Here is a 25,739-nt window from a genome sequence, read left to right on the forward strand (position 1 = left end):
AAATTCATTTTACCAACAAAGGAAACTTTGCTGTGATAACGTGTACCTGAGCAGCGCGATGCGGTCATCAAGCGAGCCCACTAAGATGTCAGGGTAGCTGTTGTCATCCATGTCCATGCCTGCGCTGATAGAGTAGCCGAACGTCTTGAACGCACCACTAGCCACTGATTTCCCCTCTATTACCTGCAGAGGGCGACAAAAATTAGATTAGATTCAACTTTTTTGTTATTGTAGGGCAACAAAATGCAGTTAGCATCCAACCAGAAGTGCAATTTTATAAGTACCTCAGTAGTAAGTAAATGTAGAAAAATGGACAGATCTATGTACAAACTATAACAGGCTATGAGGATATGTACAGGGATATAAATGACTATAATATGGCTATTGCAGATTATACAGATTCTAACAGTATGCACAGTATGGATGTGACAATATATAATAACAGTAGTATGTACAGTATTGCAATGAAGTGACTAGAGCAGGGGTAGGCAAACTTTTTGACTCGCGGGCCGCATTGATATGACAAAATTTACGGGGGGGGGGGGCAGACTATATATTTTACACGTAACAGTCCACCTGGTATTATTGTATCTGTAAAATTGTCATGCAATCTGCTATTATTATTTATTATTTTATATTTATATTTTAAAAATAATAAAATATTATAATAATTACAATAAAATTAAAATAATAATTATTATATTATTATTATGTAAAATATGCAAATATAACAATATTATATACAATTCATATAATAATTAGCATTAATATAATAATTATAATATCATAATAGTTCTAATAATAATTATAATAATCTAATAATAATAATTATTATTATTATTATTATGTGCTTGTGTCCCTTTTTTCAGGAGCACTTTGTAAACAACAGACCATGTCAAAAAACAAAATTGATAAAACCATCAAAAGGTTGGCTCAGGCCATGATGCCAGGTTGTATGTTGACTTTAAATTAAATACTTTGGAAAGAACAGGCATTCAAACACTTGGCGGGCCGGATGTGGCCGTAGTGTGCCCACCCCTGGACTAGCGTATGGCTATTGCAGATTATACAAATTATAAACAGTATGATGTATGAATGCAACAAGATATAACAGTAATGTAATATGTACAATATGACAAAGATGACATCATTGTAAGATTCAAGGGAAGATAAATCAGATAAATAAGGACTTATGTTACCTGACTGGGCTTATTTGAGATTCCCTTTTTACTTCCTGTCCATATGTAGACCTTGCCTGTATCATGGAACGGAGCTCCGACTGCAAAGTCTGCACATATAAAGATATGTATTAATAGTATAAGGCCTGTAGGGGGCAACCTAACACAACACTAACACTGTACTTCCTGTTCCTGTTTTGCATAATGTACCTTGAATTTTTCAAGGAATTGACACACTTAAATAATAAATAATAATAAGCCATCACATCAATTTTTTAATGCATTATTCTTTCTATTAGTAATTTTTTATTAGTGCATTTATATTGTATTGTTTCTCCTACCTACCTTGGAATCCATCCTGGTTGATGTCACCAATGGCGGCCACTGCAAGGCCAAATGCAGATGATGCCGGCCCCTTTAGAACTGTAGTTGGAGTCTTCTGGAAGGATCCATTCTCGTTCATATAAATATAGACAGCTCCTCCCTCGTCCTTCATGCGGTCAAAGTAATAGGGGGCGCCCACTATTAGGTCGTTCCAACTGGAGGCGCAGAAAACAAAAATATCTATTTAAATACTCGAAATTTGAACAAAAACAAACAATTCTCAGATCCCAAAAACTTAGAGAGAGAGCTATGATTTCAAACATGTTCCAAAATATGGAAATATGTATGGTGACATGATCTAATGCGATGGGCCATACTTGTCGTTGTTGAGGTCTGTGACAGCCAGACTGCTCCCAAAATACGAGCCCACTTGTTCCCCGGGGATGATGAGCGCCGTCTCGATTTTGGTGTCAGTCTTCACCCCAAACATCACAGAGCCCTTGGACTCATCCCTGGGGGACCCCGCCAGCACTGTGTAGTCATTAAGGCTCAGTAGCTTCTGCTCTTCAAGAACAGAGTAACCTGCAGGAGACACAAAGATGATACAATGTACTCATTATTGCATTTTACATGTTAGTAAATACCTTTTGACTCATTAATGCAGAGTAACGAAGAAACATTTACCTATGTAGTTGTTAGATCGCTTTTTCAGCTGTCCAATGTCTTTAATAGAGTCCCATGCGTTGGCTGGATCAGAATCTCTCGATATAACATGAACATTTCCTTAAAAAGAGAGAAACCAGACAAGAAATATTGGCTTTATGCGCAACAACACATGATTAATTGATCTTTATCCAAGTGCGCACCTTGCCACACGAAGCTGCCCGGGGCACCCACGTATACATCGTTCTCATTCATCCCGCCCGAGATGCCCATGTTGCACATGCCTTCGAGCTCCATGCCGAAACCCGGGTTGCAGACCTCGTAGCTGTGAGTCTGCCAGCCGTCATCGGGGTCATAGGTCAGGTCGTTACTCCTCACGTAGCACTTTCCGATCATCTGTCGCTGCTCTTCCGTGCCGCTTTGGATAATCTTGACATAGCGGTGCCCACAGGCCTATAAACCCCAGAAGAGTTTCATTTAAAGGGCCATTTAAAGCAACAATCAGACTACAAGGAACGTAGCAAAAAAGCAAACATGCTAACTGTTAGCAAGCTAGCATCTAACGAGATGGCAGTCTATAGCGAAAGCTTCAAGGCAGTACTACAATATCCGTGCATCACGCCATGTATGTATTAGCCTTTAGATGTGAGGAATGCCGCTAAAATGTTAACATGCTAACAGATATCATGCTAGCACCAAAAGTGCAGAGAAAGCATTCCTACATCATGCTATGGTAAAATAGCCAAAATTCCAACATGCTAACATGTTAGCATGGTGACACCTGGCAAGATAACACTAAGTGCCGAAAGTGCCAAGGCAGTTCCATAGTGTCCACACATAATGTCATGTGCGTATTTTCATTTTGCATAAAAAAGTCAAAATGATAACATGCTAATACTTAACATGGTAGCATCTAGCAAGAAAGCACCAAGCCCCAAAAGTGTTAAGGCAGTCCCATAGTGTCCCTACATCATGCCATGTGTGTATTTGCCTTTAGACACGAGTAAATTAGCTAACATGCTAATGGTACTCATGCTAGCACCTAATGAGAGAGCCTCAAGCATCCAAAGGGCCAACCAAGGCTGTCCTATAACCTCCCTGCATAATGTCATGTGTGTATTTGCCTTTAGACATGAGTAAATTAGCTAAAATGCTAACATGCTAATGCTAACGGTTATCATGCTGGCACCTAACGAGAGAGCCTCAAGCATCCAAAGGGCCAACCAAGGCTGTCCTATAACCTCCCTGCATAATGTCATGTGTGTATTTGCCTTTAGACATGAGTAAATTAGCTAAAATGCTAACATGCTAATGCTAACGGTTATCATGCTGGCACCTAACGAGAGAGCCTCAAGTACCCAAAGGGCCAAGGCTGTCCTATAATCTCCCTGCATAATGTCATGTGTGTATTTGCCTTTGGACATGAGTAAATTAGCTAAAATGCTAACATGCTAATGCTAACGGTTATCATGCTGGCACCTAGCGAGAGCCTCAAGTACCCAAAGGGCCAAGGCTGTCCTATAATCTCCCTGCATAATGCCATGTGTGTATTTACCTTTAGACATGAGTAAATTAGCTTAAATGCTAACATGCTAGCAATTAGCATGCTTGCACCTAGCAACATAGCATCAAGTAGTGAAAGTGGCCAGGAACTCCTGTGGTGTCTGGATATGATGTCATGTGTTATTTTACAATTGCATGCAGGACTTGCATTGTCATATTTTTCTAATTTTTCTCTTTTTTCTAATTTTTTTCCAGTTTAAAATCACAGGGCCATCTCACCAGCACACGACCCTCCTGTTGCTTTCTCTGACTGGCCACGGTCACGCCCAGCCACATGCCCTCCACCATATCGGATGGGTTTGCTGTACAAATGGATTCAATGGATTGAAAAGCCGTCGTAAAATTCACATTCAAAATGACTTGAATATCAACATCACCTGCTGCTGTCATAATCGGGTGAATATTCTATACAATATTGTATATGTCATGTGCATCCCACCCGTCTAAAAAGTCTCATCACTCACGTGAGCTGATAAGGTCTATTCTGGAGCAGTCCGAGTCATCTGCTGTAATGGGACAGGAGTAGACGGCACCCGTTTCATTGACGTTAGTCAGCGACAAGGCTTTCTCCTTAGGCGCTCCTATTAGAAGCCTGGACACACACACACATACAGATGACAAGATTAGGTCTTCAGCTTCATCGGCTCTCTATGACAGTATACAAAGTATACAAAGATTATAGCATAGAAGCATGAAACCTGAATTGTTGATAGTCCATGTGCAAAAAAAAAAAAAAGTTCATCAAGGAACCATATTTTGCCATCTAAGTTTGCATCATAGAATATTTGTCTATTTGACGATTTGATTCGTCATGTTGCGGGTGTTTTGTTGTGTGACCCATAGATGGCAGTGTTGTTGTCCGCCTTCAAGAACCCCTGTGTCGATTTCAAAATAAAAGTCTCATTCTTTTACAGCCATCCAAGACACAAGATTCTACCATTCTCGTCGTACCATGGGGGGTGCCCATGACTGCTGCTGAACAACCCAAAGTCCCAAAAGTGTTAAGGCAGTCCCATAGTGCCCCTACATCATGCCATGTGTGTATTTGCCTTTAGATATGAGTAAATTAGCTAAAATGCTAACATGCTAACGGTTATCATGCTGGAACCTAGCGAACTTTTTACAAGGAATGTTTTGATTTTTGTTATAAATATCCAATTTTGATACAAAATCTGCCTATTTTGTGCTAATAAATAATTGAAATGTATTTATGTATTTATTTAATGTATTGATGTATTGATGTGTATTTAACCATGTGATGTGTATACTTACTAAACATGCTGAGGTGAGCACTAGCTTTGAACGCTGGGAAGATTGTCAACATTTCCTGATTTATTCACCATAAAGGTCATCGTAAGTGTGGAAGAAGTTTGAAAAGGTTAAAGATGATCCCAAGAAAGACCAATCCAAGACCAAATACATGGAAGCGGCTTTTGGGTTGAAATACTACCTTGACTCCAAACTATCTTTTTGTTGCCCCCCCCCCACATACACACGCCCAATATCAGCGCCTTTCAACACGGTGAACTTTGAAGTGGAAGGATTATTCCTTGTTGCCGTGTGTGTTTGTGTGTTGGCGACACACTATTGACTGTCAGCACCAGGATTTATTATGGGCACTTGAAGGCGGAAGGTGCGGACAAACTTGTTTACAATGGCTGACCTGGTTAATCACGTGCAGATAGTAAAAACTAGGGCCATCAGAGTGAAAGGTTTTGTGATAAAACCTACACTTGAGCCTGTGTGGTCGGACATATGTCATTTGAGCAAAATTGACGTGAAATCCTGCCTCGAAATCCTAAGTGCACCAGCTGCCATAATGTATTGTATCATCAGCGTATCGAACAAAACTTTGTTTTGCTTTTTCTTTGACTTTGACTGTCTTATTGCACACAAGTCTTGACTTATGTACCGAGTTGTCAGTATACATAGTCACACACTGTAGTGACTTACACATTGTCAAATAAATCTGCCCCCATAGACACCTGTCATCTTATCAGTGGATCAACAAGCAGCCAGTCATAACTACCCCCCCCCCCCCCCATGTCTTACCAGGACAACATGTATTAAAGAGATGATTTTGTTTTGCATTAAAAATAAATCAACCAAATGCTTTCGTTCTGCTACATTATATCCAACCTGCGTGAATCGTTTTCGATTGAGTGGTGCATTTATCTTGTCACGCTGACATTATCGGCTCTGAATCATCTGTCATCTGGCCTTGGTGATGACAAGCAACAGGAGTCAAGATGGCCTCTGAAGGGCTGACAATGGAACGCCGTGGCGATAGGAGCTTCAGAAATGGAGACTCCACTGAGGTATGTAGAGGGTACCGAGGGTGTCTCGTTGCGTGTTGTGTGAGGTGTTAACATGTTATTTATTTAAAACCTCACACATGCTCAAAAAGGGGCCTGAGAAGCATCCAAAAATGGCATAAAATGCCAGAGTTTTAGGGTTGGGATTTTTGACAAAAAACGTAAGGGGTTAGTATGTCGTTTTTTTCATTTTTTTCAACTTGCTTAAAAAGCACTTTTCTGTCAAAATTAAAAGTGGAAACCTCACACACACTCAATAGGGGCCCCAGAAGCATCCAAAAATGGCATAAAATGCCAGATTTTGATTTGGTGATTTTTGACAAAAAACGTAAGGGGTTAGTATGTCGTTTTTTTTTTTCTCCATTTTTTCAACTTGCTTAAAAAGCACTTTTCTGTCAAAATTAAAAGTGGAAACCTCACACACACTCAATAGGGGCCCCAGAAGCATCCAAAAATGGCATAAAATGCCAGATTTTGATTTGGTGATTTTTGACAAAAAACGTAAGGGGTTAGTATGTCGTTTTTTTCATTTTTTTCAACTTGCTTAAAAAGCACTTTTCTGTCAAAATTAAAAGTGGAAACCTCACACACACTCAATAGGGGCCCCAGAAGCATCCAAAAATGGCATAAAATGCCAGATTTTGATTTGGTGATTTTTGACAAAAAACGTAAGGGGTTAGTATGTCGTTTTTTTTTTTTTCATTTTTTCAACTTGCTTAAAAAGCACTTTTCTGTCAAAATTAAAAGTGGAAACCTCACACACACTCAATAGGGGCCCCAGAAGCATCCAAAAATGGCATAAAATGCCAGATTTTCACTTGGTGATTTTTGGCAAAAAACGTAAGGGGTTAGTATGTCATTTTTTTCATTTTTTTCAACTTGCTTAAAAAGCACTTTTCTGTCAAAAATAAAAGTGGAAACCTCACACACACTCAACAGGGGCCCCAGAAGCATCCAAAAATGGCATAAAATGCCAGATTTTGATTTGGTGATTTTTGACAAAAAACGTAAGGGGTTAGTATGTCGTTTTTTTCATTTTTTTCAACTTGCTTAAAAAGCACTTTTCTGTCAAAATTAAAAGTGGAAACCTCACACACACTCAATAGGGGCCCCAGAAGCATCCAAAAATGGCATAAAATGCCAGATTTTGATTTGGTGATTTTTGACAAAAAACGTAAGGGGTTAGTATGTCGTTTTTTTTTTCCTCCATTTTTTCAACTTGCTTAAAAAGCACTTTTCTGTCAAAAATAAAAGTGGAAACGTCACACACACTCAATAGGGGCCCCAGAAGCATCCAAAAATGGCATAAAATGCCAGATTTTCACTTGGTGATTTTTGGCAAAAAACGTAAGGGGTTAGTATGTCGTTTTTTTCATTTTTTTCAACTTGCTTAAAAAGCACTTTTCTGTCAAAAATAAAAGTGGAAACCTCACACACACTCAACAGGGGCCCCAGAAGCATCCAAAAATGGCATAAAATGCCAGATTTTGATTTGGTGATTTTTGACAAAAAACGTAAGGGGTTAGTATGTCGTTTTTTTTTTCTCCATTTTTTCAACTTGCTTAAAAAGCACTTTTCTGTCAAAAATAAAAGTGGAAACCTCACACACACTCAATAGGGGCCCCAGAAGCATCCAAAAATGGCATAAAATGCCAGATTTTCACTTGGTGATTTTTGGCAAAAAACGTAAGGGGTTAGTATGTCGTTTTTTTCATTTTTTTCAACTTGCTTAAAAAGCACTTTTCTGTCAAAAATAAAAGTGGAAACCTCACACACACTCAACAGGGGCCCCAGAAGCATCCAAAAATGGCATAAAATGCCAGATTTTGATTTGGTGATTTTTGACAAAAAACGTAAGGGGTTAGTATGTCGTTTTTTTTTTCCTCCATTTTTTCAACTTGCTTAAAAAGCACTTTTCTGTCAAAATTAAAAGTGGAAACCTCACACACACTCAATAGGGGCCCCAGAAGCATCCAAAAATGGCATAAAATGCCAGATTTTCACTTGGTGATTTTTGGCAAAAAACGTAAGGGGTTAGTATGTCGTTTTTTTCATTTTTTTCAACTTGCTTAAAAAGCACTTTTCTGTCAAAAATAAAAGTGGAAACCTCACACACACTCAACAGGGGCCCCAGAAGCATCCAAAAATGGCATAAAATGCCAGATTTTGATTTGGTGATTTTTGACAAAAAACGTAAGGGGTTAGTATGTCGTTTTTTTCATTTTTTTCAACTTGCTTAAAAAGCACTTTTCTGTCAAAAATAAAAGTGGAAACCTCACACACACTCATCAGGGGCCCCAGAAGCATCCAAAAATGGCATAAAATGCCAGATTTTGATTTGGTGATTTTTGACAAAAAACGTAAGGGGTTAGTATGTCTTTTTTTTTTTCCTCCATTTTTTCAACTTGCTTAAAAAGCACTTTTCTGTCAAAAATAAAAGTGGAAACCTCACACATACTCAATAGGGGCCCCAGAAGCATCCAAAAATGGCATAAAATGCCAGATTTTGATTTGGTGATTTTTGACAAAAAACGTAAGGGGTTAGTATGTCGTTTTTTTTTTTCTCAATTTTTTCAACTTGCTTAAAAAGCACTTTTCTGTCAAAATTAAAAGTGGAAACCTCACACACACTCAATAGGGGCCCCAGAAGCATCCAAAAATGGCATAAAATGCCAGACTTTGATTTGGTGATTTTTGACAAAAAACGTAAGGGGTTAGTTAGTATGTCGTTTTTTTCATTTTTTTCAACTTGCTTAAAAAGCACTTTTCTGTCAAAAATAAAAGTGGAAACCTCACACACACTCATCAGGGGCCCCAGAAGCATCCAAAAATGGCATAAAATGCCAGATTTTGATTTGGTGATTTTTGACAAAAAACGTAAGGGGTTAGTATGTCGTTTTTTTCATTTTTTTCAACTTGCTTAAAAAGCACTTTTCTGTCAAAAATAAAAGTGGAAACCTCACACACACTCAATAGGGGCCCCAGAAGCATCCAAAAATGGCATAAAATGCCAGATTTTGATTTGGTGATTTTTGACAAAAAACGTAAGGGGTTAGTATGTCGTTTTTTTTTTTCTCAATTTTTTCAACTTGCTTAAAAAGCACTTTTCTGTCAAAAATAAAAGTGGAAACCTCACACACACTCAACAGGGGCCCCAGAAGCATCCAAAATTGGCATAAAATGCCAGATTTTGATTTGGTGATTTTTGACAAAAAACGTAAGGGGTTAGTATGTCATTTTTTTCATTTTTTTCAACTTGCTTAAAAAGCACTTTTCTGTCAAAAATAAAAGTGGAAACCTCACACACACTCAACAGGGGCCCCAGAAGCATCCAAAAATGGCATAAAATGCCAGATTTTGATTTGGTGATTTTTGACAAAAAACGTAAGGGGTTAGTATGTCGTTTTTTTTTTCCTCCATTTTTTCAACTTGCTTAAAAAGCACTTTTCTGTCAAAAATAAAAGTGGAAACCTCACACACACTCAATAGGGGCCCCAGAAGCATCCAAACATGGCATAAAATGCCAGATTTTGATTTGGTGATTTTTGACAAAAAACGTAAGGGGTTAGTATGTCGTTTTTTTTTTTTTCTCAATTTTTTCAACTTGCTTAAAAAGCACTTTTCTGTCAAAAATAAAAGTGGAAACCTCACACACACTCAATAGGGGCCCCAGAAGCATCCAAAAATGGCATAAAATGCCAGATTTTCACTTGGTGATTTTTGGCAAAAAACGTAAGGGGTTAGTATGTCGTTTTTTTCATTTTTTTCAACTTGCTTAAAAAGCACTTTTCTGTCAAAAATAAAAGTGGAAACCTCACACACACTCAATAGGGGCCCCAGAAGCATCCAAAAATGGCATCAAATGCCATATTTTGATTTGGTGATTTTTGACAAAAAACGTAAGGGGTTAGTATGTCGTTTTTTTTTTCCTCCATTTTTTCAACTTGCTTAAAAAGCACTTTTCTGTCAAAATTAAAAGTGGAAACCTCACACACACTCAATAGGGGCCCCAGAAGCATCCAAAAATGGCATAAAATGCCAGATTTTGATTTGGTGATTTTTGACAAAAAACGTAAGGGGTTAGTATGTCGTTTTTTTTTTTCTCAATTTTTTCAACTTGCTTAAAAAGCACTTTTCTGTCAAAAATAAAAGTGGAAACCTCACACACACTCAACAGGGGCCCCAGAAGCATCCAAAAATGGCATAAAATGCCAGATTTTGATTTGGTGATTTTTGACAAAAAACGTAAGGGGTTAGTATGTCGTTTTTTTTTCCTCCATTTTTTCAACTTGCTTAAAAAGCACTTTTCTGTCAAAATTAAAAGTGGAAACCTCACACACACTCAATAGGGGCCCCAGAAGCATCCAAAAATGGCATAAAATGCCAGATTTTGATTTGGTGATTTTTGACAAAAAACGTAAGGGGTTAGTATGTCGGTTTTTTTTTTCTCAATTTTTTCAACTTGCTTAAAAAGCACTTTTCTGTCAAAAATAAAAGTGGAAACCTCACACACACTCAATAGGGGCCCCAGAAGCATCCAAAAATGGCATGAAATGCCAGATTTTGATTTGGTGATTTTTGACAAAAAACGTAAGGGGTTAGTATGTCGTTTTTTTTTTTCTCAATTTTTTCAACTTGCTTAAAAAGCACTTTTCTGTCAAAAATAAAAGTGGAAACCTCACACACACTCAACAGGGGCCCCAGAAGCATCCAAAAATGGCATAAAATGCCAGATTTTGATTTGGTGATTTTTGACAAAAAACGTAAGGGGTTAGTATGTCGTTTTTTTTTCCTCCATTTTTTCAACTTGCTTAAAAAGCACTTTTCTGTCAAAATTAAAAGTGGAAACCTCACACACACTCAATAGGGGCCCCAGAAGCATCCAAAAATGGCATAAAATGCCAGATTTTGATTTGGTGATTTTTGACAAAAAACGTAAGGGGTTAGTATGTCGTTTTTTTTTTCCTCCATTTTTTCAACTTGCTTAAAAAGCACTTTTCTGTCAAAATTAAAAGTGGAAACCTCACACACACTCAACAGGGGCCCCAGAAGCATCCAAAAATGGCATAAAATGCCAGATTTTCACTTGGTGATTTTTGACAAAAAACGTAAGGGGTTAGTATGTCGTTTTTTTTTTTTCTCAATTTTTTCAACTTGCTTAAAAAGCACTTTTCTGTCAAAAATAAAAGTGGAAACCTCACACACACTCAATAGGGGCCCCAGAAGCATCCAAAAATGGCATAAAATGCCAGATTTTCACTTGGTGATTTTTGGCAAAAAACGTAAGGGGTTAGTATGTCGTTTTTTTCATTTTTTTCAACTTGCTTAAAAAGCACTTTTCTGTCAAAAATAAAAGTGGAAACCTCACACACACTCAATAGGGGCCCCAGAAGCATCCAAAAATGGCATCAAATGCCATATTTTGATTTGGTGATTTTTGACAAAAAACGTAAGGGGTTAGTATGTCGTTTTTTTTTTCCTCCATTTTTTCAACTTGCTTAAAAAGCACTTTTCTGTCAAAATTAAAAGTGGAAACCTCACACACTCAATAGGGGCCCCAGAAGCATCCAAAAATGGCATGAAATGCCAGATTTTGATTTGGTGATTTTTGACAAAAAACGTAAGGGGTTAGTATGTCGTTTTTTTTTTTCTCAATTTTTTCAACTTGCTTAAAAAGCACTTTTCTGTCAAAAATAAAAGTGGAAACCTCACACACACTCAACAGGGGCCCCAGAAGCATCCAAAAATGGCATAAAATGCCAGATTTTGATTTGGTGATTTTTGACAAAAAACGTAAGGGGTTAGTATGTCGTTTTTTTTTCCTCCATTTTTTCAACTTGCTTAAAAAGCACTTTTCTGTCAAAATTAAAAGTGGAAACCTCACACACACTCAATAGGGGCCCCAGAAGCATCCAAAAATGGCATAAAATGCCAGATTTTGATTTGGTGATTTTTGACAAAAAACGTAAGGGGTTAGTATGTCGTTTTTTTCATTTTTTTCAACTTGCTTAAAAAGCACTTTTCTGTCAAAAATAAAAGTGGAAACCTCACACACACTCATCAGGGGTCCCAGAAGCATCCAAACATGGCATAAAATGCCAGATTTTGATTTGGTGATTTTTGACAAAAAACGTAAGGGGTTAGTATGTTGTTTTTTTCCGATTTTTTTTTTGGTCAATAAAAACAGGGAAACCTCACACACACTTAACAGGGGCATGAGAAGCACCGATACCCACAAACGTGATGAATCTCGATTTCACCCGTAAATTGCATCCATCGCCAGTGAATGAGCCGATGTATAATCGATTATTTTCCACACCCTTACTCTCCAGGTCACTGGTCTGTGTGTCAGTGCCAGGAAGAAAAGCTCTGAGATGTGAAGAGAAATCATTTAGGTGCTTTACAAGTGTGTTACGAAACCTTCAGTAGGTGGATTGCCGAAACGAAGTACTGAAGACGGATCCCATCATGTCAGCACATCAAAGTAACACCATGCTTTAGTTCATCAAAGCCACGTACCGTCTAACATCACGTCATACAAACCAGAGAATCGAGCTTTTTTCATAAACCCAAAGGCGCGTCACCAAAATAAAAGCATCCCACTTTCTCATGATTCTAGCTTATCCTAAGCCCTCTGCTGCAACAAGCCTCTTTATTGTTCCACAGATGCACCGACTCAGCCATGCCAACACAACTCATATCCTGGCCAAGCGCAATAACAATGTGTGTTCACCTCCTATCTCCTTTCCAGCTCATCACCTCCTCATAAAAACAGACTGACAAGCCCCCAGAAGAAGCAGAGCAAGCGACTGGGCACTGACCTTCTACATTCCAAACCATCTACAGCACATGTTGAAATCCGCCCCATTCTACTCACCAAGTGATGTGAACAGCTGCTTGAAGAGTGTATTTAGTGTGGCTAACACGGACACGCCTATAGGTGAGGTGAGAGTGGCTACATTCTTATAAACAAATAAAAATGTCATAAGGTCATAGGAGTTTGGTAAACAAAGACCTGTCGCTGAGACACTCCAAAGACTTCACTGGATCTCAAATAATTAACCTTCACCTGACCACCAGGAAGTCCAGACTTCCTCCCTCCCTTTTTTTTTGTCTCATTCCAAGCACATCCATCTTTGTGTGTTTACAGATACCTGATACGAGATACGAGAACACTTCACCCTACTGCATTACATGTCAACGTATAAATATTTACGTAATAACGTTCAGGGAAAGACTGCCTCGCTAACAAAAAGCAAGTGTCTAATTGTAAGCTTTCTGTGTATTGGTTAAGTGTTTATCACAATCGACGGATCCCCTGTTGGGACACTTAACCTGTTTAGCACAGGGTGTGCCTTTAAGGCCCTCAGGCTAAATTAAAAGATAAATATTCTGTTTACTCTTACAGATCCTGAGGGTTTGTTTTTTACTGCTCATAGAACCTGATATATACAATACTAGAAGTAATAATCAATTAGCATGTTTGATTAGAATGTTTATCATTAAAAATACTATATGCAGAATATTAAAAAAAAAGTTTGTTGTTGTCAATATTGTGTAATTCAACCACCACAGCTCCACCCCCTCTTGAAGCAAATATGTGATGTGTAAGGCTTGGTTTTTTTTTGGCAGCTAGATTGGGAACATGTAGATGCTTGTAGCTGTTGTCAGGGTAACCAGTTGCTCGATTTGGGGGCACGCAGACAGACGCTTGGTTGGTGGAGACAGAATAATTATTATTGCTGAATAATGTTTGCAACGTTTAAGTATTCAAAGATCCACTGGACATTTTGTAAACTAATGTACAGTCGCTTCCTCTATTGCAGTTTTTCATAATAAATGGAGATTTATTAAAATCTGGCATTTTATGCCATTTTTGGATGCTTCTGGGGCCCCTATTGAGTGTGTGTGAGGTTTCCACTTTTATTTTTGACAGAAAAGTGCTTTTTAAGCAAGTTGAAAAATGGAGAAAAAAAAAAAGACATACTAACCCCTTACGTTTTTTGTCAAAAATCACCAAATCAAAATCTGGCATTTTATGCCATTTTTGGATGCTTCTGGGGCCCCTATTGAGTGTGTGTGAGGTTTCCACTTTTAATTTTGACAGAAAAGTGCTTTTCCATTTTTTTTAGATTGGGAACATGTAGATGCTTGTAGCTGTTGTCAGGGTAACCAGTTGCTAGATTTGGGGACACGCAGACAGACGGTTGGTTGGTGGAGACAGAATAATTATTATTGCTGAATAATGTTTGCAACGTTTAAGTATTCAAAAGATCCACTGGACATTTTGTAAACTAATGTACAGTCGCTTCCTCTATTGTAGTTTTTCATAATAAATGGAGAAATTATCATGTTTATTATGCTCTAAGGACAACAATATTCAATTTATAAAGAAGTTATCCTATGTCCCGAAAATTCACTTATCACGGTTAGGTCTAACTAACCACTACGATAAACAATTATATTTTATGTGACACTTTTAATGTTATATTTGTCCATTAAAGAGTGTTCTGTTTTCCCATTCAAAGCATGCAGGAAAACAATTTTTAATATTTTCTGCAAAGGTGCCTTGCTACTGAGATGCGTGTGTGTCTCTATTGATGTTGGATAATAGTTCATCACTAGGCTAGCAGGGGTGTGCTGGAGCCTATCCCACCCTGGACTGGTCGCCAGCTATTCACAGGGCACATATAGACAAACAATGCATGAAAATCAATGAGTCAATACTCCCTGATATCTATTCAGGAATATTTTTTCCAAAACAAAATTAGTTATGTAAACATATTGTCCTTTCAATGGTTAAAAATCTTAATATTAACATTTTATATGTATATTTCAGACTGAGATTGATTCGTTTTAACATACTGGAAAGTGCAAGTACCTGGTGTCGCATTAGGAGTGATATGTTGTGTGCCCACTGTGTGTCCAATAGTGTGCCGCAATAGCAAAGTGATGAATTGGCTGTGTGTGTTCAGGAAACGTTGTCATAAAGCATCAGGAGTGGGTGAATACACACATTGCTATTGGACTACTCAGAGCAAGCACACCTGCCTGTTAACACACTGACTGTTAGTGTGCACATATACACAATGTGACTAACAATGTCACTACACAAACGTAAGGGGTTAGTATGTCGTTTTTTTTTGTTGTTTTTTTTCAACTTGCTTCTAATGCACTTTTTTGGTCAATAAAAACAGGGAAACCTCACACACTCAACAGGGGCATGAAAAGCATCCAAAAATGGCATAAAATGCCAGAGTTTGAGGGTTGTGATTTTTGACAAAAAACGTAAGGGGTTAGTATGTCGTTTTTTTTCTCCATTTTTTCAACTTTCTTAAAAAGCACTTTTCTGTCAAAAATAAAAGTGGAAACCTCACACGCACTCAATAGGGGCCCCAGAAGCATATAAAAATAGCATCAAATGCCAGATTTTGATTTGGTGATTTTTGACAAAAAACGTAAGGGGTTAGTATGTCATTTTTTTCAACTTGCTTAAGAAGCACTTTTCTGTCAAAATTTAAAGTGGAAACCTCACACACACTCAACAGGGGCCCCAGAAGCATCCAAAAATGGCATAAAATGCCAGATTTTGATTTGGTGATTTTTGACAAAAAACGTAAGGGGTTGGTATGTCGTTTTTTTTTTTCATTTTTTCAACTTGCTTAAAAAACACTTTTCTGTCAAAAATAAAAGTGGAAACCTCACACACACTCAATAGGGGCCCCAGAAGCATCCAAAAATGGCATAAAATGCCAGATTTTGATTTGGTGATTTTTGACAAAAAACGTAAGGGGTTAGTATGTCGTTTTTTTCATTTTTTTCAACTTGCTTAAAAAGCACTTTTCTGTCAAAAATAAAAGTGGAAACCTCACACACACTCAATAGGGGCCCCAGAAGCATCCAAAAATGGCATAAAATGCCAGATTTTGATTTGGTGATTTTTGACAAAAAACGTAAGGGGTTAGTATGTCGTTTTTTTTCTCCATTTTTTCAACTTGCTTAAAAAGCACTTTTCTGTCAAAAATAAAAGTGGAAACCTCACACACACTCAATAGGGGCCCCAGAAGCATCCAAAAATGGCATAAAATGCCAGATTTTGATTTGGTGATTTTTGACAAAAAACGTAAGGGGTTAGTATGTCGTTTTTTTTCTCCATTTTTTCAACTTGCTTAAAAAGCACTTTTCTGTCAAAAATAAAAGTGGAAACCTCACACACACTCAATAGGGGCCCCAGAAGCATCCAAAAATGGCATAAAATGCCAGAGTTTGAGGGTTGTGATTTTTGACAAAAAACGTTTTTTTTCTTTTTTTTCAACTTGCTTAAAAAGCAATTTTCTGTCAAAAATAAAAGTGGAAACCTCACACACACTCAATAGGGGCCCCAGAAGCATCCAAAAATGGCATAAAATGCCACAGTTTGAGCACAGTTTGAACACATGAGCTGCCACTAGAAGGTGTGACAAGTACAACTACGTATGTCATTAACTATGTCCTTATAGAATGACCACCAATATCATAGATGAGTGGTTCTCCACTGGTGGGTCACACTGCCGTTTTCAGTGGGTCACGGGTCACTTTTGTGTTCTTGTCTGTGCTATTCGCTTGCCACACCGCCATGAGGTGCAGGCAGCTGCAGAACGGTTGCAAATGTAACATATTTGGTAAGTTTCCGTTGAAACTTTGTCAATGAAGGGCGATAGTGGGTCCCTCAACCAAACCAAGTTCTAGACAACAGCATGACCTTAAAGGTTGTGTTGTCATACGCCAGTCAAATCGGCATCTCAGCTGACCAAACATCCTGTTTGGAGACCACCATCTGCCACTAGTGAAACAGTAACTCGTTTAGGGCCTGCGTGTCAAATCAAACGTAAGCGGTGTTCCTCTGGTACTAAACTAACGTACTTTTCATTAGAAGCTAGTAAAACCTCGTCTGACAAGGCTGGTTTATGTTTTGATGGCGGGGAAGCCCGCCATTCATTCTCACAGCAACTATGATGCCTTCAAGGACTGCTGAACAAAGTACAAAATCACAATGGTTGACCCTTCACCATGAAGACAGAAATGTAAAAATTGTGGAGTTATTTAAACAGCGGTATTTAAAGCTGTATTATTATGTATTCATCATTTATGACCGACCTGAATGAATAAGAAAAAATACATTTTTTTGCCCCAAAATCCTCAAATTCGTGGGGCCCTGAAAGTTGAATGGTTAAATTAAATTGAAATAAATTTAATTTAATTGCTACTTTTGAAAACGTAGCCACATTTACCATGTATGTCCTCAAAGGCATACCAGAGACGAGTGTAAGCCAATCCTTGTGGATCATTTCCGTGTCAAACATGAAAAATGCTCTTCGAGGTATTGAAGCATATAGTTTTTCTCCAGACAAATGACCCTCATCCACTCAGAGACCAGCTAACTACACCGGCTTCTTTTCTATGCTGCTGCACTCACCAAAGCAACAACAACAAAAAAAGATCTTTTACAGTTTTGAAACCGTCCACACTGCAGGTAGTACACCAATGAAAGGTAGTATACACAATAGAGAATCTTCAGTGCGGAGAATAGCAGTATCATCCTGCTGGGATCTATTTCACCATGTTATTAGAGGCTGCCATTCATTCCGCTCTGACCCAATGCAAGTACAACAGATTGAATACACAAAATAAATATCGTGAAAATGGACAGCGGTTACTATGGGCAACCTTGGACTTTACACATTATTCTAAATGTTTCATTTTAAAGTCATATGACGCTGTAAGACATGAATGATGATACACTGAACCATCCTGGTTGCTTATCTCGGTGCTTCCCAAGTGGTCCACTGAGCATGACGGTAGATTGCCAAAAGGCTTCCTCGAGGCTCAAAGACCACCAACGTATAGCATATGTAGATCCTAGTGTGCTCCAAGATAAAGTTAGCGTGAGATTGTTTGTGTGTGTAAACCTCACAGCGTAGTCTGAGCGGTCTAATATGTTCTCACATTAAAAAAGGGCGTCACCTACTAATTAAATGGCGGACTTTCATAGCCTCGGGTCGCTACAGCCAGACAGAGATAACAAAAGGACAACTTGAATTTTGATTCCATATTCAAAAGTCTTATTAAAAAATTTGGTTATGAGGTGGAAAAAGGCCAGAATTCCAGATTTGGTGGGTTTCTGAGTGTTCCTCAACAGATCATCACCCTGACTACTGTCTTGTCTCAACCTGAAACCTTGCAGGTTGTGACTGTGCAAAGAAGGCTAATACATTCCAGACATACCATGGGGTCAGGGGACTGGAAGAGCCAATAGGTGGCCAGCTGACTGGCCTGTCCCTCCTCCGGGCTACAAGCGTGAACAAAAAAAAAGCCCTCAGACGGGAAGAAAGTCTCTCTGAGAACCAAAAAAGGTGAGTGATAGGTGCTTCGGGAAGCTTTGAATATTTCTAAATTAGTCAAAAATTTGTTGTAAAACTGCTTCAACTGAGCTAAGATTGCACTGCTTGATTCGAACTAATTGCTTAATGGCGTTAAGGGTTTATTCAATTTATTTTATTGCAGAAGTGGGAGTGGCAAGCGTCTCCGGACTTTCATCCCAGCCTCGCTGTGACTCATGTAAGCACCAAAGTATGCCCACTTTAACTGCTGGGACTTGTTCAAGCTGGTTTATATGCTTGCATTTTGCATTTTTCAGGCATGCACTCAATAGGACTGAATGAAGCTGGCGCTTACTAAGCCATGGCAGACATCATCAGAAGAAGCAGGAGGTTAAAAGCTAGCCTGAGTCAAACATGAGAGACCCCGTGTACTCTTTGCACAGTTACACAATAAACACAAGAGTTACTGTGGGAAAGAAATCAACGTAGGGAAGTAAAATCCCGTCTTGAAATGTGATGAGGGATTTGTGATTTCTATTTTCGGAATTTTTTATTGTACGTGAGGGGATTGAGTCGAGTTTTGGGTCAAGGTTGATGCAGTTTTTATGCCAAATCACATATTTTCTCATGTATCACTAAAGCAAAGCAAATAACGCCAAACAATCCCCCATCAAAAAGTGTATTTCATATTACATGTATTGCATTTATGCGTTTAGGATTTTTTTTCTTGAGTGTTTATCTTCTGGCTGATAATGACAGAATCAAGTTAAATTAAAGGGGAACTGAATTTTGTGCGAATTTTGGCCATCATTCACAATCCTTATGTGAAACATAAACTTTGGGTACATTTGTCTTTGTTTTTTTGTTGTTGTTTTTTTAAACTGTGGAAGTGTACATGACTTTTTGTTGTGGGACAGGTCCTAGATTTATTATGCTTTATTATTATTCCAACATATGATAGTTGTCCCCAAATGCCAATAAACAAGGATAGCATTACAGCCATCTAATTGGTGGCTTTGTAAGCGCCAAAACGTCACTGCTTTTCATTTGAGAAGGATTATAATAAATCCATCCATTCATTCTCTACCGGAGTCTATCCCAGATTTCTTGGGGCGAGAGGCGGGGTACACCCTGGACTGGTGGGCCAGCCAGCCAATCACAGGGCACATATAGACAAACAACCATTCACACTCACATTCATACCTATGGACAATTTGGAGTGGCTAATTAACCTAGCATGTTTTTGGAATGTGGGAGGAAACCGGAGTACCCGGAGAAAACCCACGCATGCACAGGGGGGGACCTGCAAACTCCACACAGAGATGGCCGAGGGTGGAATTGAACCCTGGTTGTTGAAATTGAATGAAATTGTTTCCATTTAGTTTTGCTGTGTTACTTTGTTTATGTTATGTACTCATCTTAGCTAGTTAGAATTGTGCAAAAATGGTCAACTCATACAATTTTTTTTTACTATAAAAAACAAAGTTCTTGTTTATGAAAAGCGTGAACTGCAATTTTTGAGCAGATCTAAATAGATGGAGCATCATGTGTTCGCTAAGGCATGAATGGAACAGTCCATTTCAGGGCATCATCAGTGTATTTGTAAAGAACAACCAGCACTCTGCACTAAGCCCAAGAAGAGGCAGCATCTTTGATATATAGCACCATAAGAGGTTCTCCTCAGTGCAAATATCATGCGGGCCACATCTTAAATGATGACTCGGGGGGGCATAGCCAAGATGGCACATTGATTATATATCATCTGGACACTGCTCTCCATTCTTCTCACACTGGTCCGAGTATCATAGATTGCACCGATACCAATACGCTGATGGTGATCTAACACTCGGACACTCGGACTCTGGAGTTGAATGACTTGTGTCCCAGTTTGACACTTTTTGTCACGCTCGTGCAGATAACAACCGGGTGTGTGCTCACTGTGCGATCATGGAAGCGGAAGCTTCCGAGTAGGGGGAGTTGTAATTGGCTGGGGGGGAAAAAAATCCTACATTAACTAAACAATGACATCATTTGGGCGAAGACTCTGGATGACCTTGAAAGCCATCCTAAAAGCTGATGCTTCTTGTAACCGAGCTGTCTTATAAAAACAACTCTTAACTTCACAGCTGCATTTAAGACTTTCCATTGAAATATTTATTGTGTCTTATAGCCAGAGTGCAAGGTCATGTGGACAGAAAGTAGGGCAGGTTAAAGGTCATGTTTCTGGGGACAGCAGAAAGGTTAAATATGCAGACACTCAACTATGTACAATTCACCTGACCTAGGCTGTTTTATCTGCAGCTACACAAACAATGCATTCTCTCACAAACTCATTTAACCTGTCTTAAAGTGGGTTGGTGCAACAGGAGGGATTTGTTAAAGTACGCAAAAAAACTATGATAATATTGTCTTGTCTTCAAAACACTAGTTATACATCCAAGTTGTTCAACATAGTGATGCTTTCACTGAGTTCAAACATGAGAAATAATCCAATATGTGACTTTGGAATGTATTATACAGTAAACCTCAGATATATCGGAAATTCGCTCACAACGGACAGATAAAAAAGAACCGATTTTTCTGTAATGCATTTCCAATAAAAATTCATTGCACATATCGGATTTTTTATAACGGATTTCGCCTATTTCGGACAAAATCTCCAGTCCCGTTCCAATGCATTTCCATTAAATTTCCCTGGCATATATCGGATGGCCGCATCGTGGCGCTCCGATTCGCCGAATCGTGACAGGCCGCTATACGACGTCATTTGCAGCGTTTGCAGCGCGTCCAGGTACATTGGAAACATAGTCAAGGAAGTGCCTTTTTATAACGGATAAAATCCGATTTACGCATATACCGAATATAAATCCGATATATGCGTAAAACGGACATTTTCCGGTATACGCATATAACAGATTTCGCTTATATCGGACAAAACCAGTGGGAACAATTGAATCCGATATATCCAAGGTTTACTGTATATGTCAGTGTTTTTCAACCTTTTTTGAGCCACGGCACGTTTTTTATGTTGGAAAAATTTTGCGGCAACCCAATAACCAACATTATTTGCTTGTTTCAGCTTTTTCCTGATTACGGACTCGCCACAGCAGATCCTTTTGATCTAATCATACTAATCATACTCATCATACTAATTTAAGCAACAATGTTACAAAATGTCACCACTAAGTGCATGACTAAGTCTATTAGAGGAACGAGGCAATCAGCTACGTGTTGCCACACGGACGAATATTACATTGCTCTGCCAGTCTTTACAACAATGACACGCGAAAATGACATAATATTTGCAGAAAATTATTAATACATGTTAATTAAAAAAAGTGATATTGAATAATTCCTCACGGCACACATGACGATTTCTCACGGCACATTTGTTGAAAATCGCTGCTATAGTTTATGACAAATATTGAAAGAAGTCAAGAAAAACAGCACCATCTTCCGGATATGGCGGGACACTGCCCTGTGCTGCTGCCATTACAGTTTCCACTATAGTACACTGGTGACACTTTTAGATCAATTTCGAAGATTTTTTTAAACTTTACGGAGCTTCTTTCTAAATGAAAATGAGGAGAACAGGTGCGCCATTCTGTGCTACACAGGTGGGAGCGTGGAAGTGTTTGGTTCCGCCCACTGGACCGAAGCAGGTGTCGGCTCACATTCAATTGTTCCAAACCACAAAAGAAGTGGAGCATTCAGTGAAATGAAAAGTGACTTACAGGTATTTCCTGGAGCCCTGCGTCTGCTCATGCATGGCCACGGAGAATCCAAAGAAGCTTCCTTTAGTTTTACCCTCCTTGATCACAGGGAAGCGTTCGTCTATGTTAAATCCACGGCAGATGGGTGCTGCGTGGACAAAAAGCACCAAAGCGTAAGAAAATAGTCTTGGAGACATTTTTTTTTTTTTTTGGAGTGCAGGAGATCCACAATGAGAGTGGGTCTGGTGGTGAGTTCCAACAGGTAGACAAGCTGTAGGGACCTCCCCACGCAAGGAGCTGCAGTCTCGCCGTGGACTAACAGCCTCATTGGTGATCTCTCTCTCTCCCTCTCTCTCTTTCTCTGGTCCACGCCCACTTGAATCAAGTTCACGTTACAATCGACCCTTCAACAAAGTCACTCCCACCTGTTACACTTGCCATATTAGTGCAATAATCTAATGTATTTCTTTGTTTTCATTTGTTTGTGGTTGCAGTATTTTATTCACAAATGTGTTTTTATTTCTTGAAATTAATTTTTACATTATATTACTATGATTGCATTTTTTATTTAAATGACCTTTTTAAATGTATATGTGATGTATTTAATTTGGTCCTTAGGTAAACAAAGTATATTTCATCATCTTTAAGATGAGTAATGGAGATCATCTTCAGTCTACAATAATAATAATAATAATAAGAAGAAGAAGAAGAAGAAGAAGAAGAAGAAGCATAAAATGTATAATAAAATAATACAAAAATACAATATAATAATAATAATAAAATGCATGTCCGTCAACAATGTCGCTCCCACCTGTTACACTTGCCACATTAGTGCAATAATCTAACGTATTTGTTTGTTTGTGATTGCAGTATTTTAGTCACAAATGTATTTTTATTTCTTGAAATTAATTGTTACATTACTATGATTGCATTTTTTTATTTAAATAACCTTTTTAAATGTATATGTGATGTATTTAATTTGGCCCTTAGGTAAAGAAAGTATATTTCCCTTCTTTAAGATGAGTAATGGAGATCATCTTCAGTCTATAATAATAATAATAATAATAATAATAATAATAATAATAATAATAAAATAAATAAAATAAATAAAATAAATAAAATAAATAAAATAAATAAAATAAATAAAATAATAAAATACAATAATAATAATAAGTATGTGGTCTTGACCACATACATTTTTTAAAAGGGTGTTGTATTGGGGTTAACTTTGTGCCTAGTACTCAGTATTGTCCTAATCCCACTAATACTCAAGTGGACCACCTTCACATGAGCTCTCTTGTGACACACACCCTCTGCCTGCCTATTGCCCAGACCTCTGGCCAGGAATCGGTGGTCCATTAAACCTTTAATCCCTTTAGAGAGAACTTTAGAGTTCATGGAAAAAAACAGCCAGCGTTTGTTTCTTTGGCTTTCCTTGAGTCCACGGCGTCTCTGTGTTACCAGCTATTTAGACAATAATGGCGGAGTGGGTAGTAAATAGGGGCGTACTCACTTTTATGAGATACCAATACTTCACATTATCAGTCATTCTGACCCGCACCAACCATTATCAAGAGTCTGCATTTGCATAGCTGAACAATCTAGCATACAAGAGTGGTTATCAGTCCGAAGGTGAGTGCACAACATGCCAATGTGTACATTGTCAACATCCTGTCGCCTACTTGACCTGGCGTGTATCTACGTCTACAACACCTTGACGCTGAACAGACCCAAGAACTGGTGACAGCGACTCAACACACAAGACACAGCGACATTAGCAGAGTGGACGTTAGAGTAAGTCTGCAGTTATTTTGTTGGAAGTGATTGATCGCATGTTTTTTTTTTTTTCTTGCTTCAGGGCTCGGAGGCTATCTGATCCTTAACCCCTGGCTCGTCTGACATGCAAACTTTCACAGCTACAAAAGTACCACTTGGGAAAGGTGGCAGCTGAAACTCACCAAAGCCACACTAGGAGAATATTTCATGATTTCATTTAATGTCGTTTTCCGCCAGGTTTTCAACTGTAATGATTTCTTGACGACAAAGGAAAAAAAGGTGGTCAGTAGTACACAATTTAGTAGTACCTAGTACCTAGTAGTACCTCACACATTGCTGCTGAGGTTGGACGCAGTCATTTGGAACTTCCTCAATTATCCTAAGGGCGAGGAAACAAAAAAATCAAGTAGTAGACCAAAATAAATGTTGCCAAGCCTGAGCCGGAGGATCTGATTGGTTGTCCGCCAAGACATAGTGCAGATTGCAGAGTGCAGTCCAAAAACCATCAGACCACATTTGTGGGAGAAGGCTTTTTGGAACAATTGGGGATGACTGGAAAGTGAAGTATACAAAAATGTCCATTGTGAAGCCATATTCCCCACTTGGAGCAGAATTCCCATTAGCCTTTGGAAGTAAGTATGCCAAACCATCATTTAGGTGATTACATAGGAAAATGTACATAGTTACATATTTTTTCATGTTTCAGATTGAATGATTGAATTATTATTTTCCGTACATATGGAAACTTATGGGATGCACGGTGGTCGAGTGGTTAATGTGCAGTTCAATTCCACCCTCGACCATCTCTGTGTGGAGTTTGCATGTTCTCCCCGTGCATGAGTGGGTTTCCTCCCACATTCCAAAAACATGCTAGGTTAATTGGCCGCTCCAAATTGCCCATAGGTATGAATGTGAGTGTGAATGGTTGTTTGTCTATATGTGCCCTGTGATTGGCTGGCTGCCGACCAGTCCAGGGTGTACCCCACTTCTCGCCTGAAGACAGCTGGGATAGGCTCCAGCACCCCCGCAACCCTCGTGAGGATAAGCGGTCGAAAATGAATGAATTGAATATTATGCCCCCCCCCCCCCCCCCGCCCCCATACCACACAAGCTGTACACCAATCACTGTAAAAGTTGAGTTTCCATTGAGATACTGTATATGACAACTATAAAGACAAAGACCCGACTACAGTCTCCGGAGACTTCAAGTCCTTCAGTCCTTCAACTTAAGCCCACACATCAAACATGGAATGTAATTTGTAATTTATCTCCCAGTTTCCTGTGTTCCGACCCCCACACCCACCCCCCAACGGTCATGGAGAAATTAGGGAACGGTTCTCATGCTCTGCTCATGCTGTCTCATCATCCAGATTAAATTCAGGTTAAGCCTGCTCACAACGTCTTCCTGTTCAACTCTGCAGCTGTTTAGCATCTGTAAGATTCCCCTGATACAATTGAAGCTCTGATGTGACATTTCCTGATATGAATGTGTGATAACAGAAAATGGGCTGGCAGAACAAATGTCCACACTCAGCTCCATTATGGTCTCGTTACACCCCCTGACATCATGATGTGATGATGCTCTGTGTAGAATTTCTATGAATTATAATCCACAATAATAATAAAAAAAAAGAGAACAACACATGGAGGACATTGGATTAACATGAAACACAGCACGCTCTCACTCACCTCCTCCTCCTCCTCGTTCCACAGACGATGACATAGGCAGTCGTTGCCATGGCGCCCGGGCGTTGCTATGAAGCCAGTATGTTCTGGGCAACACAGTTTAAACTTCAACCAGGAGTCTTACACCGTATGACCTTTTCACAGGAACCAAACTTCATCGTC

General features: G+C 38.8%; 2 protein-coding genes and 1 long non-coding RNA gene across 8 annotated transcripts in view; 2 read left to right on the forward strand and 1 right to left on the reverse strand.

The window, feature by feature from the left end:
* The window catches only part of ace (angiotensin I converting enzyme (peptidyl-dipeptidase A) 1), a 33,832-nt gene extending 28,903 nt beyond the window's left edge, over positions 1-4,929 (forward strand). For 3 of the 6 annotated variants that reach the window (XM_058061223.1, XM_058061224.1, XM_058061226.1), the window contains 2 exons: positions 3,924-4,124; positions 4,643-4,927. The gene's annotated coding sequence lies outside the window, so the exon portion shown is untranslated. Of the gene's footprint in view, positions 1-3,923; positions 4,125-4,642 lie in introns of all 6 variants that reach the window. The other 3 variants (XM_058061220.1, XM_058061221.1, XM_058061222.1) reach the window with 2 other exon arrangements.
* The window catches only part of itga3b (integrin, alpha 3b), a 31,739-nt gene extending 9,270 nt beyond the window's left edge, over positions 1-22,469 (reverse strand). The window contains exons 1-9 of the mRNA XM_058061228.1: positions 22,137-22,469; positions 4,193-4,320; positions 3,948-4,030; positions 2,369-2,618; positions 2,187-2,285; positions 1,880-2,084; positions 1,524-1,717; positions 1,200-1,288; positions 47-183 (exon numbers count right to left, since the gene is read on the reverse strand). Coding sequence (XP_057917211.1) covers positions 47-183; positions 1,200-1,288; positions 1,524-1,717; positions 1,880-2,084; positions 2,187-2,285; positions 2,369-2,618; positions 3,948-4,030; positions 4,193-4,320; positions 22,137-22,312 — 1,361 coding nt within the window. The 5' untranslated portion in view covers positions 22,313-22,469. The remainder of the gene's footprint in view (positions 1-46; positions 184-1,199; positions 1,289-1,523; positions 1,718-1,879; positions 2,085-2,186; positions 2,286-2,368; positions 2,619-3,947; positions 4,031-4,192; positions 4,321-22,136) is intronic.
* On the forward strand, positions 18,386-19,379 carry LOC131109345 (uncharacterized). Its single transcript, XR_009120730.1, has 3 exons — positions 18,386-18,435; positions 18,587-18,640; positions 18,720-19,379. It is a non-coding gene; the product is annotated as an uncharacterized LOC131109345 (long non-coding RNA).
* Positions 22,470-25,739: the final 3,270 nt, after the last annotated feature.

This window comes from Doryrhamphus excisus, chromosome 22 (assembly GCF_030265055.1).
Source record: "Doryrhamphus excisus isolate RoL2022-K1 chromosome 22, RoL_Dexc_1.0, whole genome shotgun sequence".
Taxonomy (NCBI): domain Eukaryota; kingdom Metazoa; phylum Chordata; class Actinopteri; order Syngnathiformes; family Syngnathidae; genus Doryrhamphus; species Doryrhamphus excisus.